Genomic DNA, 25,883 nt, shown 5'->3' with positions numbered 1-25,883 from the left:
GGTTGCAAAAAAGGATGAAATTTGGACCATTAAATACCATGTAACTACGTGACAGTGTAATAGATGATATTGTGATTTATATTCAAGAGCCAACTAAGCGTGCTCCCAATTTATATTGAGAGGGTTCTTGAAAATTTTATCTTCTATAATGTTTTTAGGCATACATTTTTTTATGGGGGCTAGAATACCATAACGCAATAAAATCAAAATCGTTCCCCACGACTTTTCGAGGTAGATAAATGCCAAGATGTGTTTGGGAATTTCCGTCAAAACATTAAAGGGTATTTTTACCTCTGTCAAAACCTTCGAGCAAAATGATCGATCCAACTCACTAGTTCTGGTGGCTTCACCATCAAACTCCTGCAGCTTTTCGAGGGACTGAGATGTCGATTTAGAAATATTGCTCTCATTTTAATGGCAAAACTCATACTTGTTCGTCAAATGGATTATGAAAATTACACATATTGACAACTCGACTCTTGACTGATCAGTAGAGCTGTAAAAAAGTCGAATAAATTTGGCAAAGTAGCGACTAAAAAAAGGCTGGGAAAAATGGTAAAATAGTTGGGAAAATAGTTGATTAAGTTTGCGGAAAACAAGCACTTCGTGGTGTATTTCTAGAGTTTGAGGTACAAGAAGCTAGATTGCAAAGCTAGATTGCCATTTTCAAACCTCTGGACTTTAAACAGACTACAACGGGCCCAAAAAGGTAACTGATTTGAAAATTGCTTTCCTAAAACTTCCGAAATCGAAGGGTCATCCCCTCAATCTGGTCACCCTGAGGAAATTGGTGGCAAATTACTTTAAGTTATTAATGCTTTTGAGAATACTTTCTATCAATATTAAATTCAAGTGACTGAAAAGTTGGAAACACGTGTAAAAAAGCTATTCGGCCTTTTTTAGAGCTATCTTCATCATTATTGGGTGTAAACGTAGTTTGATTCGTTGTGATCTCCAGATCCATCTTTTTGCCTCAAGTACCATTCAGTGCATTTGTACAAATATTTGTACTGGATGTCTCGCTGAACCTGAAACAACAAATACACACAAACATACGTAAGTTGGAACAATCAGGGTTGCTATTGTTTCAAGTAATTTTTATTTTTATTTTTTTAAATATTTTTTTTGGGTTTGATATACCGATACAGGAGAATGAGTTCCCTGTAAGTCACAATTGATAAAAGATTTTGTCACATAATGCGTTCGAATTTACCGCTCTAGGGCACCCTTGAACGAAAGGCTGGTCTGGGATGGTTGATAAAAAACGATCTAAATGTCGCTTAAAACTTAACAATGGATCATCTAGTAAATAGAATCGTCGAAGTGAGCATGGTAACAGATTATAACGGGTTGGTGCTCGGTTTAGTACAAAACAGGATTTTAAGGTCTTCACCAACTTTTTATCTGATGGGTTGAAATTAAATTTGATTTCACACGTGATGCCTCTTCTGTCACTAACGTTATACATCATGCCCGGGTTAGGACAAAGTACATGGAGACATTTAAAAACATAAAGGATTAGGTAGCGTTCGTACCTACGCTGAATACTATATAATTCAAGGGATTGAAGTCTTTCCCAATAGCTTAAGTGGGACATGCCTGCAATATATTTTGTAAAACTTCTTTGTACTTTTTCTATCTTATTCAGCCCCCATACATTCATTGGCGCCCAGATTGGGGAAGCATATTCTAAATCCGGTTGAACAATAGACTTGTATAGAGTTTTCATAGTATAAGCGTCTTTGGATTTGAAAGTTCGGTATATCCAGCCACAAGTTTGGTATGCTTTGGTCACTTTCGATTGGATGTGTTCTTCAAATTTACCATTATTTTCAACTATTATTCCTGGTCTTTAACGGAGCTTACTGATAAAATGGGTTTCAAGCGATTGTCGGTGTAAATTGGCTTATCTACTTCATTTTGGTTGTACGTCATGGAATTAAACGGGGATAAGTTTCAAATCATGTTTTGAGAGTGGACCCATTTGTATACAACGTCCAAGTCAGTTAGCAGGTCTGTCTGGTTTTGTGAATTTCTTCCGAACACCAGCTTAGTATCGTCAGCATAAGAAGATATTGAAGACTGGAGGGGCAATCCGTGTAGTGGTGCAATGAATAAAACGAACAAGATCGGACCCAGAATAGTTCCTTGAGGTACCCAGATACCACGTTTCGAGGGCAGCCTAAGCAGCCGTCAACTCGAACGGCTTGTGTGCGGTTGGTGAGGAAATCTCTGATCCAAGAGTAAATATTTCCTCCAACCCCTAGTTTACTTAAATAACTTAGCAGTAGAATATGATCCACTTTGTCAAATGGTTTAGGAAAGTCCAAGTATATAACATCTACGCAATCGCTATGTTGTAGTCCCTCTATAACGTCGTCAAAGTGCTGAATCAATTGTGTCACAGTGCTAAAATGGGCACGAAAACCATGCTGCTGGTCAGGAATGCTACCTTTTATGTCAAGGTATTCAAGAAGCTTTGTCTTAACAAGCTTTTCCATAACTTTGGAAACATTCGACGTTAATGAGATTGGTCGATAATTCACAGGTTGATCCCTATTTCCTCCCTTTTAAATGGGGACTATATGGGCATGTTTTAGTTGTGTGGGTACCCTCCCCTCTGACAAAGAACGATTCATTAAATATGTAAAAATTGGAGCGATGACTAGTGATGTGCGTTTAAGGAACTGTGCCGTTACACCGTCAGGTCCTGGAGAGCTTGAAGATTTCAGGTGATTAATAGCTTCGACGACTTCCTTTTTGTCAATCAATACGTCTTTTAGAAGTGAACTGTAGTCGCCCAAACAGGGGTCGTTTAGCACGTGTTGAGTAGGAGTTGAAAAGTCCAATGGTCGAACTCAATATTGTACTAATTTCAATCGAGAATAAATTCGTAGCACTCGTAGCAATTCTTAACTTCTTCTCAAGAGTGACATCTTTGATAATTGTTTCATATCTTTGCAGACCAATGTTAATTACTTTGAAAACTTAATGACCAACAAATGCATATACATTGGATTGAAATGTAAATAATTGCAATTACTTTCTTTCTGAAATTTACAGTTCAATTACTTTTCAATGGCATTTTCTGCTCCTCTCATACAAAATTATAAGTCATTGTGAATTTGTAACAAGCCCCCTATTAATTTGTTCTTTTTTACTAATGTACTGATGAGTATATTTCCATTTCGAAATCGACATCTCAGTCGTTCGAAAAGCTGGAAGAATTCGCGATCTTTCTCCCAACTAACTAACTCTGTACAAGTCGATTGTCCAGCCACATCTTGAATATGCTTCACCCATTTGGGCTCCAATGAGTTCATCAGGTTTGCATGAGGTCGAACAAGCCCAAAGATGTTTCACTAGGAGCATCACAGGAATGAGAGAGCTTTCGTATTGGGAGAGACTAAAAAAGTTGGGACTGTACAGTGTTCAGAGAAGGTACGAAAGGTATCTGATACTGTACATCTTCAAAAGCATCCACGAGCTTTGTCCCAATCCAGGATTTAGGGTGAATTCTAGTGACCGTAGAGGCTTAATGTGCGCTTTGAGAGCACCTTCAAGTCTTCAAGAATCCAGGCTAGTTCGAACAATGAAGTCCACATCTCTTCTTTCTCGGGCTCCTTCATTGTTTATTTGGCTTCCCTCTGATATTCGTAGGGAATACGTAGGCCTTGTTGATCCGGTAGCATCTTTCAAGTCAGACTTGGTCAAATTTTTAGATAGCATTCCAGATCAACCCTACATTCAAGGACTAGCTCGGTCTGCCAACTCAAATTTGTTGGTGGACCAATTATCATATAAAGATTGAAAGGTAATAAATAGACGAATTATGACCTTTCATTTTAATAGTGCTGGGGATTACATTCCTTGTAGCGGTTAAAAAAGCCCGTTAAAAAACCACCCTCGACGGTGTGTGTGGATTAGTTGGATTTACTTTAATTGTTACGATGACGATACTGGTGATTCCGCCATCTTTACATTTTCTTCTAAACCGTTTTGAAAATAGGCGTTTATGTCCCCCTGTTTTCAATTTCTGTTTTGCGTAAAAAGTCAGTTGTCGATCTAAAAGGTATAAAATGACACTTAACACATTCTTAATGGCACATCAGACCGAAAGTACCGATAATCAAAATCATTAGATATTTTAGTTGCACAGTTTATGGGCATAAATAGCACTTATAGAAGGTAAGTACAGTATAGTGACTGTTGGAAGTTGAATATTCCAGTCTTTGTCAAAACTAGGTGACAAATGCCCTAATAGTACCTTGACGATAACTAATCAACATATTACATACTTTAACGACCTCACATTTTCATGTGAGTCATTTTCTTTCCTTCAAAAAATGTTACATTAATTAAACACGATATATCAAATCATTTAAAATACATTAGAAAAACATAATTTGGAAAAGAAATTCAAAATTCCTTTTAAAATTATTACATTATTGTATGCTCGGAAAAAATGCAGCATTCTATTTAGCGGGTAGGTCCTCCAATTTGAAGCTTAGCCTATATAAGCTTAGTGCAAATTCGATCATTACCATTTCCTTAAAATGGCATTGGTTTTCATAAAAGTGCTATAAACTGCACATCTAGGTGTATGAAGCACATTCATAAGCAATTCTTTCTAAGATATGCATTTTTAGTATCGTTTATGTTACCCAATACTTTATTTTGAGATATTATAGCATCAGCCAATGTGACAAAATTAACTCATCTGAGTATCTGAGCTCGAAAATGTACTTCATACGTCAATTAATGTGTGGTACGTGGTCGTCAGCGAACTTGGTGGCCATTTTTGACGAAAACTGGAGCGTTCAACTTACAATAGCTAAGGAGCCGCTCTATATATGTCCATGAAATTTCTACTGAAGGTGCAACTAACTGTTGTATTCTCGTTCTAGTCACCCATAGTTCTCCTTTATGCTCACTCGACCCCTTCTCTCACTGCTCTCCATAGTTACCCGTTTCCTGTATATATACCCGCCTCTCTATGCAATAAACATCTAGTCAACAACCACCACTCGGCCATGCAACACTAACCAAGGATAACTCCTTGTACTAACCTATCTAATGATTATGATATTCAGCACTTTTAGTCTGGTGTGCCATTAAGTGTGATTTAAGAGTCATTTTATACCTTTTCAATCAACAACTGACTCTTTTTACAAACAGAAATTGAACTTCTTGATTTAGTGATAACAAAAACTGTCTTTAAAAGTCTTGAGAGCATGGTTGAAAGTTACTTAACAACATTCTAAACACTGTGTAAGGTTAAGTTAATTAGGTTAGGTTCGGATTGTATCAACATCGGATCTACTTCGTCAATCTCTATAGGCGTTGGATTTTCACTATCTATCTCACACTTCACTCACACTTTTGACCAAGTTTAAAGTCCATACTTAAAGGACCCAATACGGAAGGGAAAAAAGAGGGGGTCACTTAGAATCAAGTTCCATGTCGCTCACCAAGTACTGATGTGATCAATCTGTCTGAGGTGCAAACTTTTAAGAGTACAGCCAAGTCTAATCATTGGTTTCTTCGGTGAGAAAGTGCTAAAAGCTTGATCCACAAAAATCAAACGGGGATCAGTACTGATTTGAAAGTTCCGTCACTTTAGATTGATCACATCAGTAGTACCATCGATTTTCATCTGCAATCAAGTCTAACATCTTCAGGCATTCCTTCAATTTGCAGATCCTAGAGCCGATTTTTTCCTTCATCTTTGGAATCATTAAATTTAGATTCTTACCTCAATGTCACAATTTGAAGGCACTTGAGATACTAACCATGCACATGCGATCCCTTCGCATGCCTAGAACCGTGCTGTAAACATCCAGAGCCGGGATATCCTTGTCAATGTCGTTCATTAACTTGAACAATCCTATAAAAATACCAGTTGGCCCCACTCCAGCTGAGCAATGGACCAATATGGTCGATTTTCTGTTTGGAGGGATCAGCTGACGAACTTCTTCGGCGCAATCCACCAACAGCTCTGCACTCTCAGGAGTGCCAAAATGTGGCCAATCTTCAAATTGAATGTGAGTGAAGGTGTGTTTATTACGATCTGGTCCGATGATCGAGCACTCCCTTTGGATGACATGAGGTGCGATCGCTTTCTTGGCTCGATTGGATACTTTAAAGGGTTGTAAGTTGGTCTGTTCACCTCCTCTGATCGACCAATACTTGGCACACTTCTCCACTATCTCCCCTTAAAGCATTGAACGATGATAACTGTAATGATCTTGATCATTTACATCAGTAGAGCTGTAAAAAAAGTCGAATAAATTTGACAAAATAGCGACTGAAAAAGCTGGGAAAATAATTGATTGAATACACGGAAAACAAGCACTTCGTGGTGTATTTCTAGAGTTTGAGGTACAAGAAGCTAGATTGCAAGGCTAGATTACCATTTTCAAACCTCTGGACATTAAACAGACTACGAGCCATGACGTACAACGTACAACGTACAACGGCCCAAAAAGGTAACTGATTTGAAAATTGCTTTCCTAAAACTTCCGAAATCAAAGAGTTTTCCCCTCAATCTGGTCATACTGATGAAATTGGTGAGAAATTACTTTCAGTTTTGTGAAGTTTCCATCAATATCAAATTCGAATGGTCTTGGAGAGTTGGCTTCAATCTATCACCTGAGGAGAGCGAGACATGGCTAGGTACCTGTGCCAGATGTTTTGTTCCACCCGTAACTGCAGTTCTACGCCATGCAGTTTTGAGCTTTGTCAAGACATCTCATCCCTAGCTCACCCTGGTTTCAAAAGTTAAAATGTGATGGAGCAGGGACTCTATAGAGAGGAAACGACACGGATTTCCTCTCACCGCCAACTTAGGCCATTGCGTTGAATCAAGACATTAACTCCAGTACAAATAAAACAAGATTATCCGTACTACATAGTACATTAAGGTATTTTTAATTAAATAATGCTCTCCTTGATATACAACTCCGTCTATATAGTAAAAATATTTCTGAATTAATCTTGAAAGTCAGAAGAATAAATGAACATCAAATTAATCAAAAACAATCGAATTGTTTTTCGATTGATATTGGTGAAATATTGCGTAAAATTGGCTCAAAAACACACATAGATAGAAAATCATCAAAAGTCATTTTATTAATTGATGGGTAATGTAGACTGACAAATTATTAAAAAAATGTATGGAATAAGCAATTAAAGTGCATGTACATAAATGTCAACATATTAGAATATCTTGGATGGACAATTGATAGTTTTGTCTAAACCCACACATTTGACAAAAAAACATCAGGTGGCATTGGTGAGAAAGGAATGAGTTATCTTTTTGTAGAGTTTAAATTTTTACTTATTATGATTTTTGCATAAAAGGCAGGCATTATTTAAGGGGCACAGAGAAATATCAAAGTACAGTAGACTAGATCTCAATTTGCACTTTGTACTCCAATAAAATGTTTTTCTTACAAAAGCATCCAAAATACCAAAATAGTCAAATAAAATAGGTGCCATATCTCTTAAAATTATTATTTCATGATTATGAAGCATCAAAATGAGTTTAAAGAACAATATGCATCTCAGAGCTACAGTATGTCCACTTTTGCATTGAGGGCCATTCCTAGAGTGAGAACCATAGTTTCATAACAAATGCGTCAAATTACTTGAAATTTGGTCAAGATGTGTCTGAAAGAATTTCTACAAATAATATTTTTGGCAAAAGAGAATTTATTGATTGTGTTTTGAGCAAATTCTTGTTTTATCAAGAAAACCTAATTAGCACTTTTCAGTTGTTGTACTTTAAGACATGTTTAAAGTCATTTTAAGTTTATCTGAATGCCTGGTTTTAAGCACATACCATCAATGGTTACGAAAATGATATTAGTCACATATTTTGTTCAATAATTATGCCAATAACTGACATTCAAAAATTTCAGCGGCAAAAGTTTAGGCTTTACTTGGCGGGAAAGGTTTGGTGATCACAAAAAGGTGGCGTTTCCTTGCTTTAGTGTCCTTGGATGGAGAACGTTTGCCATTGATTGTGGGTTGTTTACTCCTGTTGCGTTGACGTTGAAGGATGCAGGAAGTTCGAATCAAAATGGAAAACAATGCGAAAAATAGACAAAATATGTGTGAAAACGGCAAAAAAGCTAGAAAAGGCGAATAGACCCTAAAAAGTCGGAAATGTTGTAAAGAAAAACCTGTTCGACTTTTTTTACAGCTATACACTCATTAGCCTTAGAAACTACAGTACTTCCTAAACACTTCCGATGGCAACTTTTTGCATCAAGTACTTTTAAAGATGCATTGATTAAAACCTGGAACTCCGAACGGGACAAGAGCAAAATGTATAATAGTATTGTAAAAAAATATCCTGATCCAATGAGAAATAATCTCGCAATAAAGATTTTTTTTATTGATTAAATCATACGGGCATCAAATGAAATCTGTTGTGATAGCAATTACTCAGCTTTCAAATGCAATTCAGTATGGTTCTGAGATTACGAGTGGCTGGAAAGCAAGTTTACTGTCACTGGTAAAGAGAATAGCTATTTATTCAATGAGACATGATTTTGAAAGGCAAGGTGATTCCTTTTTTTCTTACCGGGGGGAGATGAAATGGTGGATTATAGGTCGTTACTAGTGGTAACGTTACTACGGATCAGGCATTCACCCTTCTCCTTTTTTAGTGCACTGAGCTGCTGACGTTACGTTCACTTTCCTCTACAGTGAAATCGGGCCAATGCCAGACCTGGTCATTGTTTGATCTGTGTTCAAGGTGTCTTGACCATATACGGATTTTCTTCAAGCCTCACTATTAAATACTTCAAGTAAAGAGTGCCTCTGCTCTTGAATAAATAACTAAGGTTATGAAAATAAACCAAAATCAGTTCCGAAAGTTGCAAAAAGGTGAAAATAAGTCTCATATATGTTTGGTTTTTTTTTTTAAGTATCATGGTGTTTTGGGGGCAAAAAATGCCTGATTATTGTTTGTCACAATCCTCTTGCGCTTTGGGCTAAGAAATATAGTCTTGTCTTTACTTCAACGAAAATTGAGTTTCAATGTAGGCACATGCATATCCAAGACTTTAAAGTGAAAATAGCATGTTTTGAACCATCCAGAAATAATGGTGCAGGACAAAATAGTTCAAAGTAGTAACACCTTTGATGTTTGTGCCATTGCTTTATTTTGCTTGCACATTTTAAATTCAGCATGCCAATTTACACTTTTGTTTTGTTATGGACTCTTTTTCTGTACTCACTTTCGTGTGCTGCTTTATTGTTTTGGTGTGGCACTTTTTGTATATCGTGTGCTCCTTTTAACTTTTGTGTTGTTCTGCTTGCGCCAATTTATACTTTTAATGCTTATGCTTTTGATTTCTATTTAATCCGTCTTGCAATGGTGAGACTGCACGAGCATCTTTACTGAATGTCGGAATGGAGGAGCAAAACACTATCCTATGCTCATCAAATTGGTAGAAAATGGAAGCTGTGCAATGCATCACGTACGGATAGTTTTCAAAACAAAATTGGAAGGGGGTGGGGCATATATTGTCCACGTGTTGAACTATTTGTAAATTACTAATCAATTAGGGGTTCCAAAAGAAAATGTTCGTAATGTTCAGAGGTGTCCAAATAATTCAGTTTAATTGGCACAACACACAATTTGCAGTTTAATCACGAGGGCAAAATTGTGAATAAATATAACAAATGAAGATAATTTTAGTTCTATTCACTCTTTGTATCTGAACCATCAGCAATAAAAGAGAGAGCAATTAAACGCAGTAAGTGAAGATGCGAAAGGAACTCGAAACCGAGAGCACAAATTTTCTCACTCTTTTGAGTCAAAGATAAAGATTAAAAGGTAAAAAATTGGCTAAATACAACATTTCATTTTAATAGTACTGGGAATAGTATTGCCTGTAGCGGTTGGAAAAACCAAGCCAAACTAAAGTGTGCCAGGCAGCCAAAGATTAAAAGATTCAAGTGTTGTCAGGTTACCAAAGAAAGATCACGAGCTTTGAACACGACCATCTTGTGCAATGGTGACATTTCAAATGATTTTGCTTCATTTGATTGTAAATTACACTAGAAAAAAGCCAAGAATTGTCAGCAATTTATTTCTAAAAGTGGAAGTTAGATAATTTTGAAAGGTTCAATGAGTGGCTTGCAAAAAGCTAGAAAATCGGGCAATCAAATCTTTTGAATTAAGAGGCAACAAAATCAAGAAATGAGTGAAAAAATGCAACCAGTTTTCAATTTTCTTCAACATTTTCGTTGTTTAAATGAACCAAAAAGACACCCACAGTGCATTTGCATTATTTGGATAGCCCTTATCATTTCTCATAATGTCAAGCTGACTTCAAAAGAACTGCAATCGGAAAAATTGACTGAAGCTACACACAGCAAACCGTGCCAAGACTATATTTTCCGAGATAAACAATTCTAGCCCTCTCGGTTGCTTCCGAAGTAGAGTTGTTGTTTTTTATCCGGTTTGAGGATTGAAGTGGGACTAGTGCTGGGGCGGGTCCATCAGAGGACTGGAGTCAGATAATGGCTCAACAATGACGAGGCAAATCAAAAGCGTCCCTACTAAGATGCCAATTCCAAAGCATAGCGGAAGTCTGCATGAGCAACATGCAGACTTCTGATTGCATCAAAAAATGAATTCTATACGAAGAAACGGCCTTACCAGATATAAATAACTATTCTTACCCGTTTGACTCTTTTTCGCCTTGAGGTTGGTCAACATGATGACAAAGTGAACGGAGTTTTCGCAAATCATTTGTAAAAAATGTGGCACGGTCTCAATGGTGGGTCCTTGCGCCGCAATCACAGTAAGATTATCATCGATCCCATGGATAAAACTGGCATTCACGTATTGTGTGCCAAAAAGGTTCTCTTGCAATCGAACTATGGAGTGATCGTAGGGCAAAATATTTGAATACCTATAAAGTAGCCAAGATTATCATTCAACCGCGATGAATTTTCCCAATCCAAATATGCCACCTTATCTTACCTATTTAGAGAGATCCCTTGGTCAAATCGGTTCTGGGCTCGTCCATAAGACTTTGAGAACCCGTTATGAAGATGAAAATCGTCATTGTCTAGTTCAACAAATTCGTTCTTGTACGGATTCAAACCATTCCGGACCCGAGATCGGAAGTCCGAAACCGGGATTGGATTGGATTTTGCCGCCGGTTTCTTGGACCTGTTTGTCGCCGAAAGTTGCAGGTTTTGTTGCCTAGGCTTAGTTCTTCGTCGGTTCTTGTACAAGAGACCAAAAACCACGATGACGAGTGCCAGGGCTATCACCGATAAGGCTCCGAACACTTCGAGTCCGATGTACCAAGTTTGGTCCGGCTCTTCTTGGAAGACCTGTGGAGTTGAATCGCTTATGGCAGCGCACTCTTGGTCGCTCCAGATCCCACAACCTTGTTGTTCTCTCCATGGACCCTCACAATCTGGTCCAGAACGATCCTTTAAAGTGCAAGTCCGATGTCGAAATTGTTCACCCGAGCAATTCCGCGAACACTCAGAAAAACCTGACCATTCGCTCCATTCACCTAAAGGAAAAGCCAATTGAATGCAAGCCAAACGAGAGAATGATTCATTATCAGCTTGAATAAAGCAAGGCGCTGGTGTTGTCAATTGGTCTAAGAGGCACCGTAACCAAGGCAAAAATCCATTCCCTAGGTGTCGTGGGTTCAAACCCCGGTGTCGGAGATAAACCATTCACATTCCATGAAGTCAATCTCTCTATTCAGTGTCAGATTCCAAGAGACCAACTCCTTTTTGGATTGATGTCTTACCAGGTATCACAACGTAACTCACCATTAGGGCATTGCTTGGGTTGCCACAAAGTTCTGTTTTGAGACGGACTCCGATGGGATTGGGCCCCACCCAAAATACAAGTTGTAGGGACTTCATTGCTCCAATGAACAATTTTGGGTACCTCTGGCACAACGTAAGCGAATTGAGTGCACCCATTGGTTGTCAAACACTTCATTTTACACGTGGGATAGTTGGAAACGGTAAAAGATCTCAATGGTTCCTGAATCGTGGTGTGATCTTTAATGCACGAGGGGCATTGGCTAAATCCAGAGTGACGCTCTTCAGATAAATACACCAAGTCAATGCTCTTTTTAAGGTAGCAACAAAACAGAGTAGTTGATTTCTTCACTGTGGGTGTGGCCCAGGCCAAGCATTTGTAAAGGAAACATGCTTTCTGGCATTTGGAAACATCTTCGTCATCACAAGCCACAACTCCACCGGATTTCATATACCCTCCATAAAAGCCCAACTTTGGCAATTGGCAATCTAGTCACAGAGAAACACAGTAACAGTGCAAGTAAGTGCAAAATATAAATGATTAAAATAAAGGAACGTCAAACCTTCGGATGGGATTGTTGGTCTCGCTATTTGGGCAAATTGGCGTTCCAACACGTATAATCGAATATAGACAGGTTTGGAGTTCGTAGAATTTTCTTGAATTTTCCATAGCCCTTGATCAGCTTCGTCCAGATTTGGATAGCGGATCTTGCACCTTGTGAGGCCCGGATCAATTTCTACTAAAACGTTGAAGTCACGACACATTGTGGCTACGGAGGAACGAAAACTATTGATTTTAGTGCATTTCTTTCTAAGTTTTTGGAAACACAGTTTGGATCTCAATAGTACTCACGACCTCTCGGAGTTTGTCCAGTGCAAGCAAGGTTCGTTTGGCCAACTTTCGAGAGACTACACGATCTGTTGACATTTTGCAAAACAAACTCAAGAGACGTTTCCTCAATACCGTAAATGACATGAATGGTCCCGGGTTTAAGTTCCATTGGTTGAGATGTTGCCGCCGATATGAGAAAGATCAACAAGTAAGCGACGTTTTCAATGAAATTGTGCTTCATTTTTTCAAAGTAATTTCACTCTTTGCCTCCACCGGGCTCTGAGCTACTGTCTATCATGACAGGAAGCTCTAACTAAACCTTGGCCATGTTAAGCCATCTTATTAATGCAGAAATGCCTAAAGCTACCTCTGATATTCTCAAAAAGAGGCTTCATTCATCCCAAGGTTTACTGAAACGAGTACCACATTCAATACTCGCCCTTAGTTTTAGTTCAAACTGATAGGTACAGTTTTTTAGGGGGGTATACTTAAGGAGCAAACCATTAAGATGACAACGATCAAAGGTTTATTACTCATTGGGTTTTGCAGTCCTGTCATCAAATTCAGCAAATATCATAATGTAGTATATTGTGTAAAGTTCTGGTTTACTATTCATCAAATCTTGGATCCCTCAAGATCCCTCCTGGTCGTCATGAGCCCAACGCATCTTTTAGATCATATGCTCAGGTGGCGGCCAGAGCTCCTTCTCCCTCTCCTCCCCTTTTACCCTCTCCTCAAAGGTTTTCTCATCCCCCGCCTAAGATGAGTTTTGTCCAAAAGCAGGATTTTTAAGGTTAGAAGGCCTAGTTAAAGATTTGATAGCACTAGTCCATCGAAGGACAATAAGCCCGTAAAAGGGCTTAATCTGAATGTGCATTGTCTGATCTCCAAAAATGACAGCACAAATATCAAGGTTCTTGAGGAACTAGCTTTAGATAGGCAGGTCTTGTTCATTTCCATGACAGAAACTTGGCTTCGACAAGGAAGAGGTAGCCATGGTTGGTTTCAATTTAGTTCGATGTGATAGCGTACGCCCTGACAATCCAATTTGTATTTTCGCCAATGACCCTGATCTGATCCAATACGTCCATGTGACGCCAAGTAATCTGTCAGATCATCATGTACGTCTTCAAAAGTATCCACGAGCTTTGTCCCAATCCAGGATTTAGGGTCAATTCTAGGGACCGTAGAGGCTTAATGTGCGTTTTGAGAGCACCTTCAAGTCTTCGAGAATCCAGGCTAGTTCGAACAATGAAGTCCACATCTCTTCTTTCTCGGGCTCCTTCATTGTTTAATTTGCTTCCCTCTGATATTCGTAGGGAATACGTAGGCCTTGTTGATCCGGTTGCATCTCTCAAGTCAGACTCGGTCAAATTTTTAGATAGCATACCAGATCAACCCTACATTCAAGGACTGGCTCGGTCTGCCAACTCAAATTCATTGGTAGACCAAATATCATATAAAGATTGAAGTTAATAAATAGACGAATTATAACCTTTTATTTTAATAGTACTGGGGATAACATTCCCTGTAGCGGTTAGAGAAGCCCGTGAACGCCCCCCCCCCAAAAAAAAAAGAAGAAAAAAAATATTTTCTTCCCTCTTGAAAAACGGCAAAGCTGTAAAACTACCTGTGCGAGAAAAAGGTAAAGGATGATTTGTATTTTCTCCTGGAGAATGATTTAATTAGATAGGGGGGGGAAACGCTTATTCTTTATCTTTTTTCTCTATCAAATTTATCCAAGCTCCTTCATTGTTCAATTTGCTGCCTTCAAATATTTGTATGTAGGCGTTGATCCGGTAGCAGGAATTAAGTCAGACTTGGACAAGTTTTTGATTAAAATTCCCGATCAAACTTAAGCCTTATACCTATTAAAGGGATAGTCAGATCAACCAACTCTAATTTGTTGGTCAATCAAATAATATATGTAAAGAAAAGTTTAGTAAAATGAATAAGTTTCTTGTCTTGAACTGGTGGGATTCCAATCCCAGTTGAGGTAAGGAAGTCCGCAAAAAAAAGTAATTACGTTTTATGAAAGAGCCGTGAAAAACAAAACATAATTCAGTGAATGAATGGCAATTCCCCATTCATTCACCCACACACAAACAGAACGAACACCACACGTGCACAGCAACCAAGGAGCAACAGAGGCAGTCACACCTTGGTTCGAAATTCCTGTGAGATAAGAACAGCAGCAAACTAAAATACGACTGTCCCCAGCGAGCTCCAAATCAGGAATGAAAAGTTTTTCTCCAATGGCGGGTTATAAACCTATGCTCTGGGGAACCATGTCGTGCCTCTATTGGGTACATTTGACCACTCAGCTACCATGGTGCCATTGCACTTACATGTATTTTCTTTTTCTTTTTTAGCACCACCATGAATGTCATAGTTTTGAAGAAAAAAAATAGCCTCATTGGCACACGTTTCTTTAAATAAAAAAATTATCAATTTCTAACCCATCAGCCAAATATCTCCATTTTAAATTCAAGTCGATAAATCTACTGGTCTGTGGCTCGTGCTATCCCAAGGGCAAAGCCAAACTCTGATAATCTGATTTAACACGTTTTTCGTACTTGACGTTCATATGTTTTTCAGCCAAGTAATAAATACTTTTTGAATGGAAAGTGTGCCAAGAAGTTGTTTTAAACGGTTATATTAATGATAAAGGCCACGCCCATACTAAAATAGTAAAAAATACATGTAACGGCTCAGGCTCGTCCAAGCCGCCTTAAGGTGTCCGAACAGCCCTGTGACACCATTTCTTCTCCCCACGGTAAGAAAAATAGGAATCACGTAATCTTTCCAGATTATTTCGTATTAAATCTCAACGATCTAAACCTGCTAACTCAATTATTGAAAAAAAGGGATTCAATGTTGCTCCAAACCAGAGTGGACCGATGTTGGCAGGAAATCCGTTTGGGGTCCATGAAACTTTTGGAAATCAGTGGTTAGGCAGAATCGCTTTTCCATCATTTGTATTGTGACGATCTTCCTCATGCTAGCCATTATGGTGGCAGACCATGGCCCTCTATAATATGGATATTTAAGGTTTCCTTAGCTCCCTAAAAGTCTTTTTGTTGATTGATTATTTTCAGTAGACTCCAAACTTGTTTGCATTTCGAGCAGAAATTTAAGAGGGATGAGTGAATCGTGTTTCTTCTCAATACCTCGGTTCAGCTCTTTCGCACATCCGAACCGTCGGATTTTTGCAATTTTTGCTCGACCATCAGACCCACATTTTTGTCTAAAAATCTAAAAATCAGCAAAAATGACTTGAAATGTTGGGCACAGTGTCCTCACTTTGAATCTCGACCCCGACATTTCTCCAAATGGAGCTTTAGACGTTTAACCACACCCACGAACAGAGAGCCAATCCGTTGCGGACTTAGACATTAATTATCGTCAAAAAAAGGAATACATCGTTCAGCTAACCGAGCAAGGCTCAACCCGCTCTCTGACCATAGTATCTCAAGTAAGAGATTAATTAAAAATAAATAAAAACAAGACATTCCGCACGGTATGGAATACCAGGCATTAACTTTGAGACAAACGTGGACTTTTTGAGGTCATTTCGTCATCGAGAATAAGTCACGAGATCATGACATTTTGGCCCACCCCGCCTTCAAGTGCCATTTGATCCAATTATCTGACATTGAACGTTCCTTCAACAATGACGTCGCATTTCACTCCTTATCAACTTCCCAAATGTCTTTTCAGAGCTTGCACTAAGAGACAAAACAGATCATTTCTATGAGCAATATGAAAAGCTTTCCCAAATTCTATTGGTGTTTCATCTTCCTTCTTCACGTACAACAATCTTTCGGTGAGTTATTTATTGTCTAATACGGCAATGGCTGCGAGGACATTTCAGGTACTTTGATTAGGGACATTGTTAAATCACTTTTTGACTGCACTCAATCTATCTTCACTTGTATATACTACAACTCTAGATATGATAATGCCATCGTCAAAAAGCGTATTGAGGCTTTCTTTTCGTAAGCTTACATCTCATCCTTCGTTGTAATGACGTTTTTTCAGGCCCCTTAGAGCACTCTAAAGATCAGCAGGGTCTTCGATTTAGCGAATCTCGATCTAACGATATTTTTATTGCTTAGCAAATACTTATTTCACAACAAGCCTCGATTTATTGATATTTGGATAATACTGACAATTCGACTTCACGATGTATTTTCCCAGCCCGATTTCGGCAAAATTGGGAGACAAATGGCTGAAATGATATAATCACAGTGATCGAATGTCGACGAAATCGTTAAATCGCAATCGTCAAGAATGCAAAAAAAATCCCGCAAAAGGTTTCACGCCAAGGCGACCAAAATTTGTGAATTTAAATTATGTTAACTCGTTGGAATTATAAAAGAAGACTTCAGAGCATTCGGAACTCCACGAGGCGTTGGAAAAGGCAAATAAAGTTTTTAACACGGTGTCAAACGCCAATTAAATGTCGAGTTGGTTTTCTAATTAAAGCATTCCTTAAGCGAAAATTTAATTCATACTTTCCCTTTTTCCCGCGCAGGTAGTTTTCCAGCTTTGCCGTTTTCGAGCAGAAAGGTAAGTTGTTGTTTTTTCAAGGAGAGAGGGGGGGAGGAGTCACGGGCGTTTCTAACCACTACAAGGAATGTAATCCCCCAGTACTATTAAAATGAAAGTTTATAATTCGTCTATTTATTAACTTCAATCTTTAAATGATATTTGGTCTACCAATGAATTTGAGTTGGTAGACTCAGTTATTCCTTGAATTCAGGGTTGAACTGGAATGAGATCTAAAAATTTGTCCAAGTCTGACTTGAAAGATGCTAACGGATCAATAAGGCCTACGTATTCCCTACGAATATTAGAGGGCAGCAAATGAAACAATGAAGGAGCCCGAGAAAGAAGAGATATGGACTTCATTGTTCGAACTAGCCTGGTTTCCCGAGGGCTTGAAGGTGCTCTCAAAACGCACATTAAGCCTCTAGGGTCACTAGAATTCACCCTACCACATGGGTTGGGACAAAGCTCATGACTTCTTTTGAAAACGTACAGTACCTTTCGTACCCAAGAGTTAAAGAGTAGATTCTTTCTCGGTCTTTTGCCAGGCTACTGGAATCTTGGCCATTCCTACCAAGAACTAACTTTGTACCGTCAGCATAAGAAGAGAGACTGGCAGAAATACTAAGCTTTTGAAGCGGTGCAACGAATACCATAAAAAGGAGGGACCCTAAAATGGAGCCCTGGGGAACACCTGACTTGACATCACGTCTGTCACTAAGGCATCCCTCGACGTTAACAATTTGCTTCCTATCCTGAATAAAGCTTCATATCCAATTGAGAACCTTACCTTGGTACCCAATGTCATGAACTCTATTCAACAAAAGGCCATGATCTACTTTATCAAAGGCCTTTGCAAAATCAAGATAGACAACATCAAGTGACAATTTGTAACCTTGCTAAAATGTGCTCGGAACCCATGCTGGCTAGGTGGAAGGACTTCATTGACCTTAAGAAATTCAACATGTTTGGACTTCATGATCTTCTCAAATACTTTCGTAATATTCGAAGTGAGAGAAATCAGCCTAAAGCTATCGGGGAGCGACTTAACTCCCCCTTTAAAAATTGGAACACTGTGAGCTAATTTTAGTGACGATGGAAACTTGCCTTGATACAAGATGCAACGCATCAAGTACGAGAAAACAGGAGCAAGAACCAGTGAGCATCTCATCAGAAACTGAGATGTCGCACCATCAGGAGAACTGGAAAACCTTAAGTTCTTGATGGCCTCTAATTCATCTTGATCTGTGACAACAAGATCATTTAAGTGCTCAAATTTACTAACCTTGTCAATCTCAACAGACTCATTTTCAGAGCAATGAGCTGTTCCTTCTAAGCTCAGTGAGGTTGAAAACACACTAGATAACTGATCACCTAGCAAGTTAGCCATAGCCTCTACATTGCTAATGGCTTCCCCATCAACCTCAAAAGGCCCAATAGGGTGTTTCATCTTTAGACCATTTAATCATTAAGACCAAAAAGATTGATAAATTAACTCAAAAAACAAAATTGTTGCACATTTTTTTTATTTTATAATAGTTATTTGAAAGTAAGAGTACCTAGTTCACTTGAAAGAAGAAGTAACGAAAAACTTGCAAAATAATTGGCTTGATGAAGGAACAGAAAACTGAAGAGAATGCTTTTAAGATTTGGGGTGTCTGCAAACGCCAGATGTGCAAACAAGGTTCTTAAAAGTTGTGAATTAGCTCACCTGGACTTGGGTTCTTATTTTCAAAAATTTGACCCTCTAAAGTTCAGTTTAAGCAATATTGCCATTCAACCAATATTCCATCCATTTATGTGTCTAAGCTCGTTCAGACGTAATCCTACCTGGGATCTCTTTTCTTTTCCTTGATGCCCTCCCATACTCTTACCTCCATCAAAAGAGGTTAGGTAAAAATACGTCAAAAATGTGTCAAAACATAGCTTTGTAATTTGCACAAAGTCGATTATAATATAAATAGATATTATAGCTGTTTCTATAGAATTTGCATGGACATTAATGCGGCTGCTCAATGAAAGAAGTTTGAGAACCTCTGCATCGAACAATGAAGTTAATTGACCTCATCAATCCTTCATTTATACTCCATAGTCTACCAATTCTATTTCTATGATTCAGATTATATTCGCCATCATCATGCAGTTCTGTTCATGAGATATCTAGTGTCTCCTTCTTAATTGAAGTCTTTCCGACTACAAGAAAATTTAGTGCAAGAAGGTCAAAATGGATTATTCATGCTTCTAGCTTAATTTTCTCAGTTGTTCAAATCATTTTAAAATTCATTGCCTTGACACCTTTTCCAATGTCTTGATTTCTGCTGTATTTGCCGAATTTTGTTCAAAATATTTAGTTTTAAATAAATATTCTTTTCACATTCAAGTTAATCTTAAATGGCCTTTGGGGGCTCAAAATGCTTATTTGGACATTGAGGTAGGAAAAGAAGATCACGTCACCATCAAATTTTGAGTGGTCGCTCCTTCTTAGGGGATGAAATTAGGGTTTAAGTTCTTTTATACAGTAAAGGAATGGTTTATGTACGATTGCACTCTTATAAATTGTCACAGTTTTACTCATAAACATGATTAAGAAATACTTTTTAGCCCCCAAAAAGCCATTTTTGGATTTATTCTTCTTATTCTAATATTTTCAATTTGTACAATAGACTTTTTTCAATCTTAGAAAAGTTTTTGCCTCATATAGCGATTTTTTATCTCGGTTTCTTATCACCTTTTATGTTTTGAAAAGTGTCCCAACGCCCTCCTAAAATTTGTACTTACATCATCATGCAGTTCCTACCTTAATGTCCCAATTGCATTAGCGGAAATTCTCCAACCCCAAAACTGTGGCAACAATCCTAAAATGATTGTCTTTTAAATTTCAGACAATAGTAAGCGTACATAAGGAAACTTCGAATAGAAAAAATGGGTAGCAGATTTTTTTTTTTTGGGGGGGGGGGGGACGGCAATTTGGTTCATCTATTTAGGAATGATTGAAGCCCTGGAAAAATCATCTCCAATTTATATTGCGACAGATCTGTCGTTGTATTATTAGTATATTTACAGATTTACATGATCACGCAGTTATTACTTACAAAACTGGGTTCTCAATTGAAGTTTTGGGTTAGGCTTGCGTTAAAAATTAGCTTTCCTAAAGCCTCATCCCCCTTCGATGGTTTGGTGACTTTGATTACAAGATTTTGAAACTCAAAAAAGGTAGAGACTGTTGAGGATGAAACCTTATTAACAAGAAACATGATTGCTTTGCTCAAGGTCACTTAAAACGCATGCGTGATTTGGAAATCAAACTTTTGTCATTGTAACACAGGCTTGCGTGTCCTTCGATGATGGCGTCGACTATACGGGACATGACATATTCATAAACGGAACCCAGCTTATTACTCGGGATGTGGCCTCTCCCTCTCTGTGTCAATTGGAATGCCAAGAGGTCAAACAATGCCTGTTTTGGTCATACTCGAAGCATAGTTTTCCTGACTATAACGCCAGGCGCTTCTGTTACCTCAAGACCTCTATGGATGGCATCCAGTACAACGATCACATCATATCCGGCCCCAAAATCAGTCAATGCCCTAAATGTTACACAATTCGACCACCAGACCGCTTAAACAATACAGTTCAAGGCTCACGATCGCAAACAAACCGTAGCATAACATTGGAGAGCTGTAAGGAGTTGTGCAAGGTGAAACAGTGTGACCATTTTTGGTATTACGCCGGACCTTCACAACTGATCATAAACAAGACATGCGACCTTCAGTTCAAGCCCTTGAAAAGGAAGAAAGGGGTCTCTCAACGAGACTATGTCCTATTTTTAGGCTCTTGTTTCGTCCGTGAGTATATAAACCAGACTATATCTATTTGAATTTTCTACTCAAATTCAATGTATTCCAGCCCATTCCATGACTCTATTCATTGCGGTTGGGGTCGTTACCGTTTTGACCGGATTGGCGATGGGATACCTCCTAGTTTGGAAGTGCAAAAGAAGAAAATCAAAAGAAGAAGATTTCATTGTTCCCATGGAACTGGCCTCAACAAGAAGCTTGAGTGTGGAGGAGGCGGTGCAACCAAAGTTGAAACCAGTTCAGAAAACCAACGGACCTAAGCACTTCTGTTTAAGTTTGGACAAGTTTAATGACTTGTATACATCACAAACCATTCCATTGCGGAACGAATTTAAAAAGTTGTGTCAAGTTGACAGCGAGAGACACAGGTTTCACACAAATATTGGAGCCCTTCATAATCTGGTAGAGAAGGGAGAGATGAATTGGTGAGGCGCTAAACAAGCTTGCTCAAATTTGGGCCTTGACAAACGATTCTTGCTTGACAATATTTCTGATGTCATTCAAGAGGTTTGTGGATTGCTCTCAAGGATGATATAACTAGTTTTAGTATCCTTGATAAATGGGTCCGAACACTTTGCGAAAAGAATAACGATCACAAAAGAGTATTGAATTAATATGTATAGCTTTGGTTTGATAAGTCGGCAGTTTCCTCAGATATTCTTAGTTGAACGAATCTATTAAATGTATTTAGGGAAGACAGAATTGTGAGCGCTTTTTTAGAGTTGTTCCAAACTTTAAGCAAACTAATGTCCTCCATAATTTCTTCCAGTTCATATGAAAGTCTACCATTTGACCACAACCGTGTAATATTGAAGCAAAAAATCAATCATGCGGATTATATCAACGCCAGTTGGGTTTTGGGCTTATTCCAGTAAGACATTTATATGACAATTGGCAAAGAAGAAGCTTGTCAACAGGAAATTCTGTTATCGTTTCTGATTGATTACGCAGGAGCCAGCCAAAATTCAAATTCATCCTTTCTCAGTGGCCAATGAATCACACTCTTCAACACTTCCTAACCATGATAGATGATAATGGTGTGGACATTGTCGTAACTTTAGGAGACATGGAAAATGCAAATCTCAAATGTAAGCACATGATAAAGGAAAGGGTGAGCAAAATATAACAAAACAACAAATTTCTTCACTTTTGGCAAAACCTAATGTTTTGATCCTTTCACAAAAAGACACATATTTACTCCACTTAATTATAATTTTGACAAGTGTTTTTATCTACTAAAAATTGCATATAATTTATTTCGCTTATTCGCTTTAAAGTATTAGGGGTCCTCAAACTCCCTTTCAGGCCGCCAAAAGGCATGGAAAATCGGTTCGACAGACGAACATGTAAATTGTCAAAAATGAGAACTGAATCACAAACTGAACATTAAAGATTTTCTAGCAAATATCGAAGACAGACACCAATACATTGCTTTTCGAACAGGCACGAAAATTCTCACTTTATCACTCTGACTTTGCTTATTTACTTATCTCAACACCCTAAAATTGTCTCCTTAAAATATCAGACCTTTTTTTTCCTCAAAAAAACTTTTATCTTTACTTGCGTAAATGAAGACATACGTAGAGAGCAAACTTGGATTTTTTCAAATACTCATCTACACCACGAGAGTATACTTTGAACTAAAACTTGGAGCCCAATGATAATGTTCTCACTTTTATTACAAAAAGTACGTTTCCAGTCTCATAGATATCTGCATTTATGGCCATTAAATTCCCCATATTTTGCCTGCATAAACACAAGATAAATCTAGATGCTCAGGAAAACCACCCACGTTCAAGGAGATCAAATCATTTTCATTGTACAATAGGAAGCCATTAGATGTTTTTTCAGAGTTCAATTGAAAGAGCTAACGAGATCCAAATTTCTTAGGTTCTAGATTGAACAGATATTGGCCCGATCCAAGGCAATCCTTCACGGCCGCAACTCACACGATCTCCACCAAGTCAGAGTCCCTCATCCAGGATCATGGCACCCTTGTAAGGAGGATGTGCCAGCTCAACAGAAACGGATATACCTACTCATTCACGCAATTCCAATGCACAGTAACAGATCCTAGAGAGGTGGATCCCAACGATCTGGTTTGGCTGGCCCGAACTGTCTTTCACATGATTTGTTTTAAGACTCCGATGATATTGATCCAGTCCACAGACGGCCAAGGGCTCAGCGGAGTTTTAATAGCTTTGCTGAAGATCCTGGAAGACATTGATTTGGGCAATGCCAAAGTCGTAAATATTTACGAGACTGTCTTGGCTTTGGGACAATACAGGCAGAACTTGGTGAGCGTTCCCAATCATCAAATCAAAGTCATTCAATAACTCGGTAGCTAAGATGTGTTTCAAGTTTTACCTAAGATACCTAAAACCACAGCTTGACTGCTTTCTAGCTCGTAAACCCATAACGATGATTCGACGATGATTCGATCACACTTTGTTGTTTTTTTGAAGCCTTCGTCGTCATCAAACTTTTCCATTTGGCCTCGATACACACTAGAAAACAATCAAACTTAGCGTTGCCATCCTGTGAGCTAAAAAATGCTAAAATATGCATGTATGTCAGAGTCATTTGTCAAAACTTGAATATTCATTTGAACCACCGCACTTAACTTCCCATCACAGTTATGGGAACCTTCTCTCTGTTGACTAGTAGTATTATAGCAGGGGCTCTACAGAGAAGACTCGGCTTTCCTTTGCCCGTCTAGTTAAGCCGTTGGGTTGAATAAAGACGGTAACTGTAGCATCACTATAAACAAGATTACCCATGCTGCATAGTGCATATCAGTGTTTTTAGCAAATAATTTTCTCTTTGACATACAACTCTGTTCATAAACTAAATATTTCTGAATTAATTTTGAAAGTCAGAAGAAATAATGAAATTCCCACAAACATCAAATTAATCAAAAACAATCAAGTATATTTAAATGCCTGGATTGAAGCACATTCTATCATTGGTTACAAAAATGGTGTTAGTCACATATTTTGCTCAATAGTTATGCCAAAAATTTACATTCAAAAATTTCAGCGCCAAAAGTTTAGGCCTTACTTGGGGAAAAGGTTTAGTGATTACAAAACAGTGGCTCTTCCTTGCTTTAGTGTCCTTGATTCGGGGAACATCAGTTACACGGTGGAAAGAAATTGAGGGCCACTGTTTGTGAAGTCTAAAAATCAATTCCTTACCACTCACAAAATTGTTTGATCATATTGAGTGTCAAGGTGTCAGTAAAATGGACTGTTGAAAAACCTAGCACCATATCAATAATAGTCCAATTTTAGTCCAAAAGAGATTGGTAACCCTCTGATGTTTGGTCATAGCTGAAGACTGACCCTTGTAATCCAGATTTCCGCCCACGGTCCGGTCTTAAGGAAATCGCCATTCTTGCATGAATTTCTGCGCTCACCAATGGTTCAAGGATGAACACCAAAGGCTTAACCTCCCTCGGCTTTCTTGCCGGTCTTCAACAGTCCCTTGGTTTTGGCTCTGATATCAAGACTGTGCTGGCTTACATTTTCGAACATTTTTTTGGTGGCAAAAGGTGGGCGGGTCTTTAAGCCTGTGGGTGTGACGTTCAAACATTGAAAGCTTATTTATTGTTTGGGTTTTTAGTTGTAGTTCTTTTAAGCCATTAGAACTGCCTTTTGGAACTCGTGAAACCCGTTTTGCGAATTAAATATTGGTAATTTGGTCAAGGATGCACCGACTTGTGGCAAAATTTGAAAGCTCCTTTCAATAGTGATATAAAGCGATATAGAGTACAAGGGGCATAGTATTTATGTGTGAGGGGAAACTTTTTTAGTTGTGGCCAACAACGGCCTGTTCCTGAGCGCTAAGAATTGCAACGCTTTATTACTAGTTTTCTATCTAAAGCCAATAGATAACATGGTAATCTGCTATCATCATTTACTAATCCTTACCTCCCTCCAACATTTGTTGACCAATATTTTCTTGATTTCATAATCCCACATTCTTTCAGATCAAAGATGAGCAACACTATCGTCTCCTGTATTCATGTGTCCACAAAATGATTTCTATTTCGCCTGGATCTTCGAGGTATACTTAGAAATGTCAATTGAATTATTTATTAATTGAGTTATTTGCATTTTTCATAACAAGAAACGATATATCATTGACCTGTCTCAATCAACTTTAAAATAAAATCAACTACAATTACCCAAAAATATGGTTCAATGGCAAACCCTGAACCAGATCAATTGTTGCCGCAAAATTCAAATTCAATCAAAATTGGGACACGTACTTACATTGGGTTTTATCTTACCCTTCGATGTAAAATAACCGTTCCAGCATACAGGTAAGACTAAAACATAGTTGGAAATATTGATAAGAAGTTGATGAAAAATAAGAAAAGAGGGTTCAGAAAGTCATAAAATTTTACATTTTTTGACGTTTTCAGCCATTTTCTGTTGTTTTAATGACCAAGCTTACATTATCCTTTTTGTCTTTCGCTTCTTGCACTTCTTGCTGTTTTGTGAGAAATAATACCCCCTTTTTTATTTCGTAGAATATATTTCTTCTACTGAACTTACACGTACCCTTTTTAATGTGTCCCTGGGTTGGGAAAAAACTCATGACTGCTTTTGAAAACGTACTGTATCAGACCTTTCATACCTGCCCTGAACACTGTACAGTCCCAACCTTTTTAGTCTCTCCCAATATGAGAGCTCTCTCAATCCTGTGATGTTCCTAATGACAAATCTTTGGACTTTTTCGACCTTTTGAAAACCTGCTGAACACATTGGAGCCCAAATGGGTGAAGCATATTCAAGATGTGGCCGGACAATTGACTTGTACAG

General features: G+C 38.2%; 2 protein-coding genes across 2 annotated transcripts; one reads left to right on the top strand and one right to left on the bottom strand.

Annotated features, from left to right (window-relative positions):
• Positions 1-777: 777 nt before the first annotated feature.
• On the bottom strand, positions 778-11,823 carry LOC131893330 (receptor-type tyrosine-protein phosphatase F-like). The gene is made up of 5 exons (XM_059243329.1): positions 11,799-11,823; positions 11,006-11,552; positions 10,702-10,934; positions 5,793-6,214; positions 778-1,028 (listed from the first exon to the last, which is right to left on the bottom strand). Exons 1-5 carry the CDS (start codon positions 11,821-11,823, stop codon positions 918-920), a joined length of 1,338 nt encoding a protein of 445 aa, XP_059099312.1. The 3' UTR covers positions 778-917.
• A 4,566-nt stretch (positions 11,824-16,389) lies between these two features.
• Positions 16,390-25,555, top strand: LOC131876888 (uncharacterized). Its single transcript, XM_059222424.1, has 8 exons — positions 16,390-16,475; positions 17,187-17,221; positions 20,526-21,045; positions 21,107-21,482; positions 21,827-21,928; positions 22,009-22,145; positions 22,948-23,354; positions 25,046-25,555. The coding sequence occupies exons 1-8, from the start codon at positions 16,403-16,405 to the stop codon at positions 25,130-25,132; spliced, it is 1,737 nt and encodes a 578-aa protein (XP_059078407.1). The 5' UTR covers positions 16,390-16,402; the 3' UTR covers positions 25,133-25,555.
• Positions 25,556-25,883: the final 328 nt, after the last annotated feature.

The sequence above is a fragment of the Tigriopus californicus genome, chromosome 2 (genome assembly GCF_007210705.1).
Source record: "Tigriopus californicus strain San Diego chromosome 2, Tcal_SD_v2.1, whole genome shotgun sequence".
Taxonomy (NCBI): Eukaryota; Metazoa; Arthropoda; class Copepoda; order Harpacticoida; family Harpacticidae; genus Tigriopus; species Tigriopus californicus.
The sequence above is the reverse complement of the archived record's forward strand: the minus strand, read 5'-3'. Positions and strand labels throughout refer to the sequence as shown.

What these genes read in the sequence shown, in the direction of transcription:
- LOC131893330 (XM_059243329.1), bottom strand. Translation starts at nt 11,823, where the DNA reads ATGGTGAGTTACGTTGTGATACCTG. An exon ending in GAGTTACGTTGTGATACCTG is followed by an intron (nt 11,553 to 11,798) that starts GTAAGACATCAA and finishes CTTTTCCTTTAG; the next exon opens with GTGAATGGAGCGAATGGTCA. An exon ending in GGCGAAAAAGAGTCAAACGG is followed by an intron (nt 6,215 to 10,701) that starts GTAAGAATAGTT and finishes CAATGCTTTAAG; the next exon opens with GGGAGATAGTGGAGAAGTGT.
- LOC131876888 (XM_059222424.1), top strand. Translation starts at nt 16,403, where the DNA reads ATGAGCAATATGAAAAGCTTTCCCAAATTCTATTGGTGTTTCATCTTC. An exon ending in TGCCGTTTTCGAGCAGAAAG is followed by an intron (nt 17,222 to 20,525) that starts GTAAGTTGTTGT and finishes ATTGTAACACAG; the next exon opens with GCTTGCGTGTCCTTCGATGA. An exon ending in GACAATACAGGCAGAACTTG is followed by an intron (nt 23,355 to 25,045) that starts GTGAGCGTTCCC and finishes ACATTCTTTCAG; the next exon opens with ATCAAAGATGAGCAACACTA.